At 48.0% G+C, this 17,964-nt stretch overlaps 1 protein-coding gene across 1 annotated transcript; it reads right to left on the bottom strand.

Moving 5' to 3' along the window:
• Nucleotides 1–1,758: 1,758 nt before the first annotated feature.
• Rilpl2 (Rab interacting lysosomal protein like 2) lies at nt 1,759–12,991 on the bottom strand. Its single transcript, XM_041648719.1, has 4 exons — nt 12,373–12,991; nt 7,828–7,979; nt 6,883–6,987; nt 1,759–2,188 (listed from the first exon to the last, which is right to left on the bottom strand). Exons 1-4 carry the CDS (start codon nt 12,676–12,678, stop codon nt 2,158–2,160), a joined length of 594 nt encoding a protein of 197 aa, XP_041504653.1. The 5' UTR covers nt 12,679–12,991; the 3' UTR covers nt 1,759–2,157.
• Between the last annotated feature and the right edge of the window lie 4,973 nt (nt 12,992–17,964).

Raw genomic sequence — 17,964 nt, 5'->3', positions numbered from 1 at the left:
CTTCATGCTGAGACACAATTTGGGGTTTGTTCTAGGTAGCCAGAGTTCAAGTATGTTTTTAGAATTGGGTTCCTGAGTCACCTTTATAAAATGGGAGTTTGGTAATATATATGGTATCTCTGGGTAATGACTAGCATGTGGCAAATACCCTAAATGGTAGTATGACTGTCTTGTTTTGAGACGTGTCCAAGCTGCCCTTGAACTGATAACTTACTCCTGTCTCCCTAGTGCTGGTCACACGTGTGCATCCCCATACAGGTTCTGTCGTCATTTCAAATTCAGTACATTTGACAGTTCCACTGTGTGATATCCCTGGACATCTGCAACTCAAGATTTGCCTGCCTCCACCTCTGAGGATACTAGGATTAAAGGCATACGCCACCATTCCCAGCTGTAGGTTTGACTCTTAAGATAGATTTCTTAGCATCACCTGGTACCTCCTAGAGCTGCATCTGCCCCAGTCATATGCCATGTCGACTGGCTGTGTTACTGCAACCTTTCTTTGCCACCTGTTGGGACTGGATGTCTGTCAAATGGAACAGCCTGCCCATTGCCCTCAAAGGGTGTTCCGAAGTCGCATGGTCCCTTGTAGAGGATTCTGTGCCCTAGTGGTCAAATGTGAGCTGCTTCCTGCCCAGCACTGATGCAATAGGAGTATAAGGGCTAATGAGATGTGTTGATACTGAAATGGCCCTTGGACTAGCGCTTTGCATATGGTAATCAATGCAGGTATCCCCAAGAATAAAAATAGTGGGCTGGAGAGATGCCTCAGCCCTTAAGAGCACTGGCTGCTCTTTCAAAAGTCCCGAGTTCAATTCCCAGCAACCACATGGTGGCTCAGCCATCTGTAATGATCCGGTGCCTATTCTGTCCTGCAGGCAAACACGCCGGCAGAATGCTATATATAATAAATATTTAAAAAATAATTTCAAACTTTTCCAAGTGCACGAGGCTGATAGCTAGCGAGGGCTTCCCAGTTCTGGTATTTTAAGCTGGATGTGAACGACTGTGTAAAAGCATTAGGCACCACCCCCAATCCCAGAACTCTGAGAGATTTCTGAGTTCAAGTCCAGCCTGCTCTTACATAGATAGTTCCAGGAGAACCAGGGCTGTACAGCTCTAGCTGTAACAAGCCCGGTGAGTCAAGTTCAGGCTGTGAAACCCACCTACAGAGCTGGGTATCGGCACATGCCTTTGGCCCCAGCACTCAGGAGGCAGAGGCAGATGGATCTCTGTGAATTCCATGCCAGCTACGACTACGTAAGGCAGCATTCTGACAGGGAGATGGAAGCAAAGACTGAAGAATTCCCCAGAAGCTCCAGAGCCAGCAATGCTGGAATACATGGAAAATTAGAAAAAAAAGGGAGACCCCCACCTCAACAAGGTGGAAGTCCAGAACCTACTCTCTAAAATTAACCTCTAGCAACTGGAAAGGTGGCTCAGTCCTTAAGAGCACTGACTACTCTTCCCGAGGATCCAGGTTCAATTCCCAGCACCCACATGGTAGCTCACAACTGTCTGTACCTCCAGTTCCAGGGGATCTGACACCTGATGTAATAAGATGAGAAGCACTTTGCACTACTAGAGCTCAGAAGCCTTGAGTCCCCTTTGAGTCAGAGCTCCGGCATTTCCTTCAGGCTGCAGAGACAGCCTCCCTGGCTGACACCTCATGGGGTTCCATACTGAGCTGCATGCCCACAGGCGTATGCACCATCTTAACTCTTAAGAGACCACTCTGAAACAGCAATAGAAAGTATAAAGGCCATTTTACTTTTAATACAAAAGTCATATAAAGTTGCATGAGAAAAAAGTATTCACCAAATATCAGTGACGTCAGTTCCATATTTTCCCACATTTTTGTCTCTCTCTGCCACGTTAATCACCAGATTCTCGCTGACGCTGGAACAGGCTGTAGGCCAGAGGCCTCTCCATGTGTGGAGGCGGGATGTGGCCATGTTGTGTTCCTTTGGAGTCCTGGTATTGCTGGCTGTCCAGCTCTGTCCCTGGGAAGCATGAGAACATCTTCCTTTGACTGCTCTGAGGGGGAAACGAGTGTGCAAGCCCAGAGCACAAGCATGGCACAGAGAGATGGTTCCAGAAGACATCTTACTTGTCTTCTCCAGTCAGAGGGTCACCACCGTGGCCACGGCCTTCAGTCTAGGTATGCTTCCCTGACCGGAAAGAGAACCTGGATGGAAGGGGAAAGGAAGGGAGAACAAGCTGAGGACACCATTCATTCAGGCCTGTGTGATGTTACGGAGGTAAAGGCACTTAACTCAAGCCTGACAGCCTGAGCTTGATCCCCGGAACCCACACTGTGGAAGAGGAGAACTGACTGTAACTAGCTGCCTGAACTGCACATAGCTGCTGTGGAATGAGCACCCATAAACAACCAATTAATTAATAAATGTAATTAAAAGTAAATTTGTGACAACCTAAATGCCCCTTGACCAAGGAATGGATAAGGAAAATGTGGTACATTTATACAGTGGAGTACTACACAACAGAAAAAAAAGACATCATGAAATGTGCAGACAAATGGATAGATCTACAAAACATCATATTGATGGTGGCAGAGGCAGGGGGCCAGCCTGGTCTACAGAGTGCTTTGAGGACAATCAGGGCTACACAGACAGGTTTGCCTCAAGGTAACCAAAGACTGAAAGCACCTGAGCCACACAGGTGCGCCCCCCCCCTCCACTGCTAGTCCTGGTTCACTCACACAGGGGCAGATCCCTTCCTGGCTCCTCATTACTGCAAGACAAAGATAAAAATCCTCCTTAGCCTGACTACTTACTCAAAAAGTCACCTGTCCCCTGGTTCCTTCACCAGTTTAGTGAGCTTATCTGATGTGAACCTGCAACATTTTACGTTTGCCTTATTTGGCTTGAATGCCAGTGACTTGGCTTGAAGAATTCCCAGAGGGGAGGCTGAAAGAAACTAGTGGTTTCTGGCTTCATTTAGACCAAGATATACAGAAAAGGGAGAAATAGCCGCACTTCCCCAGACAACACAGCACGGCTCGCTTGATCTTAGAGCTCCTTGTGTTCCCCCTGCATGAAGGAAGCATGGGACCTTAGCCTGGGTGTACTGTTAGGGACACACATTTGTAATCTCAGCACTTGGAGAGTAGAGGCAGGAGGATCAGTAATGCAAGGCCAACCTGGGCAACTGTTAGTGAAATTCTGTCTCAAAACACAAGGGCTGGGAATAGAGGTCAGTGGTAGAGTGTGTGGTTAAACTGATAATGGCACAGGCACGCCTTTAATCCCAGCTAAGGTGTGGCAGAGGCAGGCGGATATCTGTGAGTTTGAGGCCAGCCTGGTCTACAAGAGTTCCACAGGAAACAGGCTCCAAGGCTACAGAGAAACCCTGTCTCAAAAAAACCAAATAATTAAAAAAAAAAGGGTAAAAAAAAATTAAAAAAACCAAAACTGGGCGGTAGTGGCACACGCCTCTAAGCCCAACACGTGGGAGGCAGAGGCAGGCAGCTCTATGTGAGTTCTAGGCCAGCCTGGTCTACCAAGTGAGTTCCAGGACAGCCAGGACTGTTTGACAAACCAATTCTGTCTCTCAAAAAACCAAATAGAGGCCATGAATTTGAGAGGAGGGGCACATGGGAAGGGTGAAAGGATATATTCTAATTTTAAAAAATTACTGTTAAGCCGGGCGGTGGTGGCGCACGCCTTTAATCCCAGCACTCGGGAGGCAGAGGCAGGCGGATCTCTGTGAGTTCGAGACCAGCCTGGTCTACAAGAGCTAGTTCCAGGATAGGCTCCAAAACCACAGAGAAACCCTGTCTCGAAAAACCAAAAAAAAAAAAATTACTGTTAAAAACAAAACATGGTGATGCACGTCATCTTTATTCCAGCACTCAGGACACACTCCTGAGTAGGCAGACAGATGTCTGTGAGTTCAAGATCATCCAGGTCTGCATAGTGAATGCCAGTAAGATCATGTCTCAAGACCATGGTGCTGAGGAAGAAAAAGCAGGGGTTAGAAAGATGGCTTAGCTGCAAGAGAGCACACTTGCATGTAGACGCATGTACATGCACATCATTCAAAAAAATTAAAAAAGGGGCTAGAGAGATGGTTCAGTGGTAACTCCAGTTCCAGGAAATCCGATGTATTCTTCTGGCCTTTGAAGGCACTGGCACTAAATGCACATTAGGCAGAAAAAACGCCAATAGACATAACATAAAGATAAATAAATCTTTCTAAAAGAAAAAGCAGTAGCCAGGTGGTGGGGGCACACACGTTTAGTCCCAGCACTCAGGAGGCAGAGGCAGATGGGTCTCTGTGAGTTTGAGGCCAGCCTGGTCTACGAGTTCCTGGGACAGCCAGGGTTGTTACACAAAGGAAGTCAGTCTATCTCAAACAAAAAAAAGGGGGGGGGGGAAGGAATTTATTTTAGGAATGTATGTAAAAAAGTATCAGAAAATAGTGAGCCACCACTTATTACCCTGTGATAGAAGGAAGTGGGTTCTATTGTCCTCAGGTTACATGTTAGGAAATCTAGGCTCCAGAGGAATTTACACAGGGTGGCGATCTGAGGAGGCAGAGCTTGGGACACTAGCCACTGCCATTACACAAGAGGAAGAAATGGGTGTCGACATCTGAAAGCTGGAGGATTCTGCTACTGAATCAGAATCTCCAGGGTCTCTACAGTACACACAGGACTTGTGACAGCACACTCAGGGAATCTGCTGGTTAAACATACTCTCTGTGTGCTAAGTTTTCTGTCAACTTGACAAAACCTACTAGTGTTATCTGAGAAGGGAATTCTATTGAGAAACGGGCTCATTAAGGCAAGCCTATAGGACATTTTCTTAATTAGTTATTGATGTGGGAAAGTCCAGCCACTGTGGGTGGTGCTATCTCTGGGCTGGTGGTTCTGGGTTTTATGAGAAAGCAGGCTAAGCAAGCCATGAGGAGCAAACCAGTAAGCAGCACGCTTCCAGGGCCTCTGCATCAGCTCCTGCATCCAGGTCCCTGCCCTGTGTGAGTTCCAGGTTCCATCATGGCGGGCAGCTCCTTTTTTAAAAATATTTATTTATTTATTATGTATACAATATTCTGTGTGTATGCCTGCAGGCCAGAAGAAGGCACCAGACCCCATTACATGTGGTTGTGAGCCATGTGGTTGGTGGGAATTGAACTCAGGACCTTTGGAAGAGCAGGCAATGCTCTTAACCTCTGAGCCATCTCTCCAGCCCCAGAGGGCAGCTCCTTAAGCAGGAAGAAAAACATCTAAAAGGAGCTTTAGGAAGTCCCTGAAACTGACCAGATTCACTAGGCCCCTCCCTGCCAGAGTAAGCAATAAAAGCTGAGAGTCCCTCCAAGACTAAATGAACAGAGCTGCAAAGGAGACTCGGACCAGCCCATCTGCCTGGAGAGACAGACGCAGACTGAGCTGCCTGGAAGAGGTTTAGACCAACTGAGGCCCCAGAAAGTACTCTCCTCGCTGCTCAGCAGCCTGCAGGGGCTCCTGGTTCCCAGCTGCATGCGCTGTCACCCATGCTGGGGTGAACTTTGGTAATGCAGCTGTCCTTGAGTCATTTCTGCTCCTCTAAGTAACCTCTTACCCAGATTCCTGCAAGTAGCCTCAGTAAAACTCTTGGTTCACTAAGATGGACTCTGGTGGTGTCTGTCAGGGGTTCCCTATCCAGAGTGAGTCGCTGTGGGTTTCGTCTTCCTAGGAAGAGCTGGTGACACACCACAATGCCCTACTGGCTTCTGATGGTGAACTGTCCCCACATTTTAAATATTTATTTATTTATTATGTATACAATATTCTGTCTGCATATATGCCTGCGGGCCAGAAGAGGGCACCAGATGGTGTGCCCTCTTCTGGCACATTACAGATGGTGTGAGCCACCATGTGGTTGCTGGGAATTGAACTCAGGACCTTTGGAAGAGCAGGCAATGCTCTTAACCGCTGAGCCATCTCGCCAGCCCCCTCCCCACACTGCTTTGCTCAGTATTTCATGGCAGCACAGAAACCCGGTCAGAGCTGAAGAGCAGCCAGTGCTCTTACCTGCCAGCCATCGCTGCAGCCCCAACTTCCCTCTTTATTTACGAGAAATCCCTTCTAGATAGCTTATCTTTGGCATGCCAAACTGCCAGCAGAAGACTCTCCTGCCTTGAAGCCACTGTTGACACTAGCCACCCCTGACCCCTGACCACTACACGATGGCCAGGCAGAGGGTGTGGACAGCCTGGCTTCAAAAAGATGGCAGACAGTTCATACCCCAGACTGGACATGGTGGGAAACAGAATATTTTACCACACTGCTTAGAACAGCATACAACCAGAAACTGGCAAACTCACTCTTTCTTTTTCTCATTCTCTCTCTCTCTTTTTTTTTTCCTTGACAAAGGATTTCTTTGTATAAAGTCCTAAGCTGTCCTGGAACTCACTTTGTAGACCAGGCTGGCCTCAAACTCACAGAGATCCGCCTGCCTCTGCCTCTGCCTCCTGAGTGCTGAGATTAAAGGCGTGCACCACCATACCCTCCTGAAAACTCAACTATTTCTAGAATAATCCATTAAATATTTTTGGATCCTGGGTGTCCATGGCTAGGTGAAATCTTGGAAAGTGACCCTATGAATAATTTTAACGCTATTAATAACATAATGGTTCAAAGTACTTGAGTCAGAGAGACTGTCACCCATGGGCAGGCTCTTGCCCACACTTGCCAAGATGTGTCCCAAGCTTAAACTTCCTCCTAGCACTGGTACAGTTATAACTAAGTGGCATGGGACTTTCCTCCGGGCTGCAGCAGAGGAGAACCTCCCATCCCGGGCCTGGCCAGTCTCCCCCCCATTCCACAGCATCTCATCATCATGAGCTAGTGGTCATGGGAGCAGCCAGGTGACTCACAGCTTCTTCATGATGGTCCTCTCTTCCTTCTCACTGTTGCCCATGGTAACCACAGCATCTTTCTCTCTTCCTCCTCTCGGAGCTTCTCTGGGTGGAAGCAGGCCACTGGGAAAGTGGGAGAGCAGGGATGAGTAAACAGCTGTACTACGGATCTCTTTTCTGGGGTTTTAGGTCAGTGGCACAGCACATGCTTAGGACACAGCAGGCCTCGGGTTCCATCCCTGACACCAAAAATAAACAGAATAGCCGGGCGATGGTGGCGCACGCCTTTAATCCCAGCACTCGGGAGGCAGAGGCAGGCGGATCTCTGTGAGTTCGAGACCAGCCTGGTCTACAGAGCTAGTTCCAGGACAGGCTCCAAAAGCTACAGAGAAACCCTGTCTTGAAAAACCAAAAAAATAAATAAATAAAATAAACAGAATAAGGTATTTGTTGTTGGGCATTGAGACAAGGTCTCACAATGCAGACTAGGCTGGCTTTTAACTCATAGAAATACGCTTGCCTCTGCCCCTTCAGTGCTGGGATTAAAGACTTGTGCCGGGGGCTGGAGAGATGGCTCAGTGGTTAAGAGCATTGCCTGTTCTTCCAAAGGTCCTGAGTTCAATTCCCAGCAACCACATGGTGGCTCACAACCATCTGTAAAGAGGTCTGGTGCCCTCTTCTGGCCTGCAGACATGCGCACAGACAGAATATTATATGCATAATAAATAAATAAATTAAAAGAAAAAAAAGACTTGTGCCACTGCTACCACCACCTGGCAGCTTGCCTGGACTTCACTTGGTCATGGCTTCCCTATTAAAATATCGAGGACCTTTTGCTACCAGGGGCAGCCCTGTCCAGTACTGCGCAGCTGTGCACTTGGTGCCTGGCACGTGTGCATGTTCAGTAAACTGGATGAGAGCACCAGGAGCCAGCGTGTCCCGAGGCTGCTGCGGGGAGCCCACCTCCTGTAGCACTGCAGCTCCTCCTGCACCAGCAGCAGCTGCGACTTGAGCTTGTTGCGCTCCTGTAGCACGTCCCTCAGCTCCTGCAGGGTGAAGCGGGGCCGGTTGGGGTCGGTCAGATCCACCACCATTTTGTCCGGTCCCAAGTTCACCTGAAAGACAACAGATCAACAGGGTGAGTCACCATAGTGGGCCACACCCACCCATGAAGGGAAAGGTCAGCTCTGAGCGGAGGAAGGCAGATGAATGAAAAGAAAGTTTGAAGGTCCTACTCTTTTTTTTTTTTTTTTTTTTTTTGGTTTTTTGAGACAGGGTTTCTCTGTAGCTTTGGAGCCTGTCCTGGAACTAGCTCTTGTAGACCAGGCTGGCCTTGAACTCACAGAGATAAGCCTGCCTCTGCCTCCTGGAATTAAAGTGCTGGATAAAAGGCACGCGCCACCACTGCCTGGCTGAAGGTCCTACTCCTGCTCAGACTGAGAAGGACTTGAGTATCAGAATGAGAGATAACAAGAAGCCGTGAAGTGCGTCACTGAGAACAGGTGCAGGGCTGATGAGATGAGATGGAACCCCAGCTCCAGAGGATCCAACACCCTCTGCTGTCCTCCAAAGGTATTAGACCTACACACGTGGTACACACACACACACACACACACACACACACACACACAAACCCCCATACACATGAAATATAAATGAATACAAAAGAAGAAGGTGAGCCGGGCGGTGGTGGCGCACGCCTTTAATCCCAGCACTCGGAAGGCAGAGGCAGGCGGATCTCTGAGAGTTCGAGGCCAGCCTGGTCTACAAGAGCTAGTTCCAGGACAGGCTCCATAAGCTACAGAGAAACCCTGTCTCGAAAAACAAAAACAAAAACAAAACAAAAAAAAAAGAAGAAGGTACTGAGAGGCAAACACCCACCTCACATGTGTGAAGCCAGGGTTCCATCCCGAGCACCAAAAAACACCCATGAAAATATATTAAATCAAAATAGTCACAAGATACATGTGTTATGTAATATGAAGAGCCATGTGACTCCCATGGGACACGACACACTGGGGCTGTGCGCCCCATCTCAAGGCCTACATTCCATAGCCACTGGAGAAGATAAAAAGCTCACGGCTCTGTTCAGACTTCCTCAGTAGTGCGGCAGCAGGCGCTCAGTTCAGGACTCCCACCACTGATAACAGGGTGGTGGACATTTCCCAAGGTCATTAAAAACAAAGACATTCCTCATATTCTTTTTGCTTGCTTGTTTAAACAGAATGCTGACTCAGGGCTTCCCACTCCCTGGGTGACTGAAGGGTGCTAGGGAAATGTTTTACCCGTCCTGAATCCAAAGAATAAAAAAACAAGGCAAGGGTGGTGGCGTACACCTTTAATCCTAGCACTTGGGAGGCAGAGGCTGGCAGGTCTCTGTGAGTTCAAGACCAGTCTGATCTACAAAGTGAGTTCTAGGACAGCCAGGGCTACACAAAGAGACCTTACCTAAAAACAAAAACAAAAACAAAAAAACAAAAACAACAACAATAAAAAAAAATGGGAGAGGGGGGGATTAGGAGAATGTTGTGCTCAGCATAAATCACTAGCCTACCTAGAGGAGAAAGGAAAACAAACAAGCAAAAACTCCAGGTATACCACACAGTGGTGGTGCACACCTTTAATCCCAAGGCAGAGACAGGCTGGTCTAGTTTTCAAAGCAAGTTTCAGGACAGCCAGAGCTACACAGTGAAACCCTGTCTTGAAAAACAAAACAAACAAGCATTAAAAAAACAAACAAACAAGTTTTCTTTGAGGGAATGGATTGTTTGATTTTGAGACAGAGTCTCTTTATGTAACCCCAGCTGTCCTGGAACTCACTGTGTAGACCAGGCCAGCCTCAAAAAAGTGTAGAAAAAAACATGAATGAACTTGGTGCCAGTGAACAATACACTTGAACATGATAAAGGAGGGTTGGGGAAGCCACTCACTGGTGGAACACAAGTCCAGTGTGAGCGAGACCCTGAGATCCATTTCTGCCGTGGTTCAAAAGAAAAATTAACTTAAAAAAATACAAATAAAAAGTAGACAGGTGTGGTGGTCCACACCCTTACACCCAGCAGTTGGAGAGATGCCTCTTGTAGGGGACCTGGGTTAGGTTCCCAGCACCCACATAACGGCTCACAACCGTAAATAACCCCAGTTCCAGGGGATCTGACAGGCACACACAATAATAAATCTGAAAAATCATTTTTAAGTAAATCAATCCCGCACTGGAGAGGCAGAGGCCGATTTCTGTGACTTTGAGGCCAGTTTGAGGTCTACATGGGGAGTTCCAGGCCACAGCAAAACTCTGTCTCAGACATAAAGTAAAGATGGCAAAGGGTTTCACGTTACATGTAATGACCACATAAAAAAGTAATAAAAAAAGAACAGGATGTTTTAATAAACTGTGTTGTCAGTGAACATTTTTTTTGAAAACGTTCTTTCTTTCCTTCCTTTTTTTCTTCCTGGAGGCAGGGTCTTGCCATGTAGCCCAGGCTGGCCTCAAGCTCTCAACCATCTGGCCTTAGCCTCCCAGCTACTGTGACAGGCATGTATCACCACATCCGGCTCCCCACCCCCACTCTTCCCACACCCTGCCTAAAGACGGTATTTAAGGAAGAAAATATGCTACCTCATCTGGTGCCTGTGACATTTGTCCCCTCTGCCCCATGGGGGGAAATCACTGGGCCACATGCAAACTACAGTTTCCAGGCCACAATGTAACTTCCTCCTTCTCCCTGTGCCTCAAGACCGTATACACCAAATAGCAAGAACATGGCAGAGCCACCCAGGCAGATCAACTAGTTAAACTTTTCTCGAATGTCCAAGGCCAGGCTTCGATGGAGATTCTTGGCCATCACCCAGGCTGGATGTGGAAGCAGAGTCTCTGCAGCTACAATGAATAGCCAGTAGTAGTGGCTCACACCTTTGCTTCCAACACTCAGAATGACTGAGGCGAGTTCGAAACCAGCCTGAGCTACAGCGTGAGACTCTGCCTTAAATAATACAAAACAAGAAAATAGTAAGTGAAATAAAAGAAAAAATAGAACAGGAAAGAAATACATGCCCATAGAGAGAAGGAGAGAGAGAGAGAGAGGGAGGGAGAGACGGTGGGGGGGGGAGTGTATGTGTGTGAAGTTACAGGAAGTCCTTTCTTAGAACCTTTGTTAAGCTGGGCATAGCAGCTCATGCTTGCCACCTCTTAACTCTCGATGCTTAGGAAGGAGGATCTCTGTGAGTTTGAAGCTGCTCTGGTCTACACGCGAAGTTCCAGGCCAGAAAGGGCTACTTAGTGCTTAAAAAAGAAAAAGAAAAAAAGAGAGACCTTATCTCGTAACCAAAAATTAATGAAGTAAGAAATGGGCTATACAACTCACTCAGCAGCACAATGCTTGCTCAGCACATTCAGGCCCCTCCAGTGCCCAACACTTCAACCCTAAACCACAGAAAAGATAGCACACCCCACATCCAGCTTCTCAGATCCCTGTTCTGACCCACAGAGACTAACAAGTCTGCGCTTTAGTGCTATTTATTTATTTATTTTTTAGACTGTGGTCTAGACGGTGGTGGTGCATGCCTTTAATCCCAGCACTCGGGAGGCAGAGGCAGGCGGATCTCTGTGAGTTCCAGGCCAGCCTGGTCTACAAGAACTAGTTCCAGGACAGGAACAAAAGCTACAGAGAAACCCTGTCTCGAAAATCAAAAAAAGAAAAAAGAAAATTAGACTGTTTCTCTGTGTAGACCTGACTGTCCAGGAACTTGGGTCTACAAACCAGGCTGGCCTTGAACTCAGGTTCCTCTGCCTACCTTGCTGGTGTGCTGGGATTAAAGGTGTGAGCTACTACTACTGGCAGGTCAGGTACTGTCTCTTTTCAAGATTTCACGATCACTCTTAGAAAGGGATTCTGAAGTGTGCTAACATTTGAAGCAATTGCTGGGGCTAAAGTCAAAGATACAGTGGAGTGGACAGGGCTAAAGAGATCCTCAGATGCTTTTCACCAAGCTTGAGGACCTGAGTTTTATACCCAGAACCCGCATGGCGGAAGGAGAAAATCACTTTACAAACTTGTTTCCTGAGCGCATACACATATACACACACAGGTACACGTGCATGTGCACACAGACACAGAGGCACATGTGCGCACAATATTAATAATTTTTTTTAAAAGTAAGTAAAATAGGATTTAGAGAAATAATTCAGCGGTTAAGAGCCCTGGCTGCTCTTGCTGAGGATCTGAGTTTAATTCCCAGCACCCACAAGGTGGTTCACAACCATCCATAAATCCATAGTGTGAGATTCAACGCCCTCTTCTGGCCCCGGATGGGGCACTGCACGCATGTGGCGCACTGAAGAACTTGAAGGCAAAAGGTTTGCCCATACACATAAAAAATAAAGATTAAAGTAAATTGAAAGCCGAAGCAGTAGTCTACTGACACGGAACATTGTAGGGTCAGACATTTAGTAGGTACTCAACAAATGTTAACTGTGGGAAAACTTCCAGACTGAACTTGGGTTTCGCTCACCTGGCCTCCAGATGCACCAGCTCTCCGCAGCTTCTCCACCTCCTGCCTGAGATTGTCCCTCTCCATCCGCAGCTCCTCGGCCACCAGGCTACTCTCGTTCACCAGTGCTTCCAGCATCTCCATCACACGCACGATCTTGAACTGCAGCCGGGTGACGCGGGGGTCGCTGCCCAGGGCCATCAGCTCGCGGCCGACCACATAGGAAATGTCGTACACGTCGTCAGTGGTCAGCTGTAGGGGGCTCTTGGCCAGGGCGCCTTCGTCGTCCTCCCCATCCTCCTCCTCGCGCACAGGAGGCTCCTCCATGGCGCCCTCGACTCTGACGACCTCCGGGGCGGCTGTCACCTACGCGTCCACTGGCTCTGGGCCGAGTCCACGCCTCACTCAGGCTGGAAGAATGCGCCGAGTCGCGGGAAGCACCGAACCACGGAAAACCGCGCGCAGCTGCACAGCCGTGCGCCTGATGAAGGGGACACGGAGAAGGGACCGTGGGAAGTGCAGCGAAAACGCGGCACGAAGCAGCGCGAGCTGACCACAGGCCTGGTAGCCCTCGGGGGAGGAGCCGCACGAAGCTCCGCCCTTGGTGACGGGTGCGTGGAAGCCTGGTTTCTACGGAGACGGGGGCGGACTTTCCAGGGTGGTAACGGAAAGAGGGTTTAAAAAAAAAAAAAGTTCACAACTTTTTCACTTTGCAAACTGGAGCTTTCCAGCTATCGAATTTGCATGCCCGGGGAGGGGAAATCCTGGTCTCTATTGAAGTTTTTTTTTTTTTTAATTGCGTAGCAAAAACAGTAGGCAGCTGCAGCGGTTGGGCTGGGAAGCCGAGCAGTTGGTGGAGTAAGGCAGCTAACTATCTTGTTGGCTACCCAGTCATATCTCAGTACCTGTGAGCGAGAAAATGCAGAGAGCTCTGACTCCCCTGTACCCTGAATGAACCTTGTGAAACGGGCTGCTAAAGGGAAAGAAGCCGGCAGAAACAACCACAATACACATTTCCAGGAAATGCTCACAACCGAGGAGTTCCCAGACAGGGAAGGGAGATCAGCTTCCTGTTATTAAAATTAAGTAAAAGAAAAGACAGGAGCAGCACTCGGTCTGCCTCAGACGCTGACACACAGCTCACAGAGCGCCATTCAGTGAGATCGGTTCAAAGAAAGGGGCTTCGTGCTGGCATCAGACCTTGAGATGGGAGGGAGAGCATAACTAGAGAGCAACAATACAGTCAGTTCTAAACATGGTCCTGCCTTAAAGGTAAGCCTCTCTTTCCCGTTAAAGCTTAGGAGCTTCTTCATTCAATTGTGAAATGAGCGGTGGTGGCGCATGCTATTGTGAGTTCGAGGCCAGCCTGGTTTATAGAGCAAGTTTCAGGACAGCAGGGCTACACAGAGAAACCCTTTCTTGAAAAAACAAAACCCAACCAGCCAAACAAAACAAGAACAAAGTACCCAAATGTGCTCCATTGAGAACTGATACCTTTGATATCAAAACCAAAGATTTGGTTGGTATGGTGGTACATACCTTTTTAAATTTTTTTTTTTTTTTTTTTTTTTTTTTTTTTTGGTTTTTCGAGACAGGGTTTCTCTGTGGCTTTGGAGCCTGTCCTGGAACTAGCTCTGTAGACCAGGCTGGTCTCGAACTCACAGAGATCCGCCTGCCTCTGCCTCCCGAGTGCTGGGATTAAAGGCGTGCGCCACCACCGCCCGGCTTTTTAAATTATTTTTATTTTTGGTTTTTTGAGACAGAATTTCTCCTGTCCTGGAACTAGCTCTTGTAGCCCAGGCTGGCCTCAAACTGACACAGATCCACCTGCTTCTGCCTCCCGAGTGCTGGGATTAAAGGCGTGTGTGCCACCACTACCCGGTGGTGATACATACCTTTAACCCCAGCACTCAGGAGACTGAGGCAAGCAGTGGCCTGCTTGGCTTTACATGGTGCTTCAAGCCAGGGCTCCATAGTGAAACCCTGCCTCCAAAGAGAGATGGCTCAGCAGTTAAGAGCACCGATGGCTCTTCTAGAGGACCAGGTTTGAGTCCCAGCACCCGCACCACGTGTAACTCCAGTTCCTAATGACCTCATGCCTTTTCCTGACTGCCTTCAGCGCCAGGCATGCACACAGTGCACATAACACACATCGCAGGCAACATGCGAAAGCACATAAAATAAAATGATAAATATAAGCCGGGCGGTGGTGGCGCACGCCTTTAATCCCAGCACTCGCGAGGCAGAGGCAGGCGGATCTCTGTGAGTTCGAGACCAGCCTGGTCTACAGAGCTAGTTCCAGGACAGGCTCCAAAGCCACAGAGAAACCCTGTCTCAAAAAACCAAAAAATAAAATAAAATAAACAAAATTATATATATATATATATATATTAAAAAAGAACAGGGCTCTCGTATTTGTGTGGTGGAGGTCGGGTTAGCTAGCCAGCAAGCTTTAGCAGATTCTCTTGTGTGCCTCCTGTCCCTCTAAAGGGGAATGGGAATTACAGAGTTGGACACCACCACAGCATCAGGGTTTTCCGAGGGTTCTGGGGATTTCAAACGTTTTTACCCACTGGACCATCTCCCAAGCTCCTAGTAACTTTTTAGAAATTCAGATTGTGGGGAGGTAAAGCTAGCCTGGTGGGGGAGCACTACAGAGTACACTGTGTGAATGTGCAGAGCCCTAGGTCCAATCCTCAGCACCAAAGCCCTGGGTGCTCCTTTCCAGCACCAAAGCCCTGGGTGCTCCTTTCCAGCACCAAAGCCCTGGGTGCTCCTCCCCCAGCACCAAAGCCCTGGATGCTCCTCCCCCATCACCAAAGCCCTGGATGCTCCTCCCCAGCACCAAAGCCCTGGGTGCTCCTCCCCCATCACCAAAGCCCTGGATGCTCCTCCCCAGCACCAAAGCCCTGGGTGCTCCTCCCCCAGCACCAAAGCCCTGGATGCTCCTCCCTCAGCATCAAAGCCCTGCTCCTCCCCCAGCACCAAAGCCCTGGGTGCTCCTCCCCCAGCACCAAAGCCCTGCTCCTCCCCCCCAGTACCAAAGCCCTGAGTGCTCCTCCCCAGCACCAAAGCCCTGGGTGCTCCTCCCCCAGCACCAAAATCAATGGAGAGGTAAACAGAAAATCGCAAATCCTCCACTCACTGAGTCAGGAACACCAATGCTGCCACATCAGTGTTTGCATCAAAAAGCCCTCGAGGTGCTCAGTGCTGCTTTGTGCTTTTCTTTTTATTTAGACAGTCTCATTCTGTAACCTCTGGCTGGTCTGGGATTCACTCTTGAGACAGTGTGTTCTAACTCATGACAATCCTCCTGCCTCAAGTTGTTGGTCTTACAGGTGTGAGCCACTATGCAGACAATATTTGGAACCCATACTTGCTGTGGGATAATCCTGTACACTGTGAAGATGAGCTGCTCTCATTGTTAATAAGCTGATTGGCCAATGGCTAGGCGGAATTTTCGGGACAGAGAGAATGCTGGGAAGAAGGGCAGAGCTAGCAGGACGGGAAGTATGTCCACAAGGTAGACAAGCCTCGAGAAGCACATGGAGTAATAGACACGGGCTAATTTAGGGTATGGGAGCTAGCTAAAACAAATAAACAAAAAGCCAAGCCTATTGGCTGAGCATTTAAAATTAATATGAAGTCTCTGTGTGGTTATTTGGGGAGTGGCTGGCAGGACAGAAAAGTCTGTCTACACTTACTGATGGCACAGCCAGACAGCGGGGGGGGGGGGGGGGGTCTAACCTTGGCTTTGCCACTTGCAGGCTGTGTTGAGGTCAGGTAAGAACACATTACTCCTGACTTAGGGGATCAGTTTTCCCAACTGTAAAATGGGAATTAAGGATGTTTTAGAAGATCACTGTAGATTGTTGAGGACACACATTACAGAGATGAAATTATTCAACCAGTGTTAATTTATTTTAATATTTATTTTTGTTTTTTCCAGACAGGGTTTCTCTATGTAGCCCTGGCTGCCTTGGAACTCACTTTGTAGATCAGGCTGGTCTCAAATTCAAAGACTCACCTGTCTCTGCCTCCTGAGTACTGGGATTAAAGGTGTGTACCACCACACCTGGCTGACCAGTGCTATTTTAATCAAAAGCTATTTTCATTGCCAAATATATGAAAAAAGAGATTGTTCAACTCTATGCAATTATTTAGTACCAACGCAATAAAAACTGGATCAAAAATAGACATAGAAGAATAAACAAACAAAGCTTGCATTACAAGGTTTGGTGGTCCAGACTTGAAGCCTCAGGGACTTGGCAGGTTGAGCCAGGAGAATTCCAACTTAAAGGCCTTTCTGGGCTACAGAGTGGGTTCAAGTCTAGCCTTGGCAACTAAGTGAGATCCTCTCCCAAAATAAAAAGTCAAAACACAGGGCTTGGGTTGTAAATTAACAGCAGATACCTAGCATGTGCAAGGTCCTGGGTTCAAATCCTAGGGCCACAAAGTACACAGACAGCATGCTTGTAACAAACAGTCCAGCAAAATGGTGCACACACACCTTTAATCTCAGCACTCGGGAAGAAGAAGCAAGCAGACCTCTGAGTTCAAGCCCAGCCTGGTCTATACTGTGAGTTCCAGGAAATATGGGGCTAGGGCTATACAGAAAGATCCTTTCTCAAAAACAAACAAACAAACAAAATGAAACAAAACCACACTGACTTTAAGGCGACCCTCCCTTGAGAAGTCCACACCATGTCTTCGCTGTGTACTTTTCTTTTCCAGCCCAAACTTGTCCTCTGCCCTACCCCCTACATAGGATACTGTCCTTCAGAAACTCGGTAACTTTGCTCGTTTTTTCAAAACCACTATTCCCTTGAGAGTTAAGACAAGAAAAAAGATGAGACAGAAAATACAGCTAAGTGGGTAGTCACATGTGATCAGAATGGAACTGGAGATGTTTGGGGTTGACACCGCAAATAGGAATATTCCACCTGCAGTGGGCGTTTGGTTCATATCCCCGCCCCCCATGCCGAGTCCCTGAGACACCAGCTCTTTCCTGTGTCTCCTTCGAGGTGGCTTTTCTGGGTTCTAGACCTCATGTTCATTCAAGCAGGAGAACAGCCAGGGTTCTGGAGCTTTCCTAGACTCTTAGTAGAGGGATCCAGGTGCTGTGCAGTAAGAGTGGAGTCTGGAGTGCTTGTTCTGAGACTCCGTGCATCAATAGGAACTGTACTGTTTTTTGTGTTTTTTTTTTTTTGGCGGGCGGGGGGGGGGGGCGGAATTGTTTGTTTCAAGAAAGGGAGGTTTTCTTGTGTGTGTGTGTGTGTGTGTGTGTAGCCTTGGCTGTCCTTGAACTCACTCTGTAGACCAGGCTGGCCTCGAACTCACAGAGATCTGCCTGCCTCTGCCTCCCAAGTGCTGGGGTTAAAGGCGTGTGCCACCATCACCTGGCCGCAATCAATCAAACTATCTATCTATCTATCTATCGTAATTCAAGAGACAGGTAAAGGACCCATGTCTTTAATCCCAGGACTCAGAGGTAGGCGGATTTCTCAGGGTTCGAGGTCTACAGAGTGAGTTCTAGGACAGCCAGAGCTATATACTGAATCCCTGTCTCTGAAACAAAAAAAAAAAAAAAAAAAAAAAACAAGAAACCAGCTC

The sequence above is a fragment of the Microtus oregoni genome, unplaced genomic scaffold, assembly GCF_018167655.1.
Source record: "Microtus oregoni isolate MIOR12 unplaced genomic scaffold, Mior012 000003F_ref0000135, whole genome shotgun sequence".
NCBI lineage: Eukaryota > Metazoa > Chordata > Mammalia > Rodentia > Cricetidae > Microtus > Microtus oregoni.
This window is presented reverse-complemented; position numbering and strand designations above follow the sequence as displayed.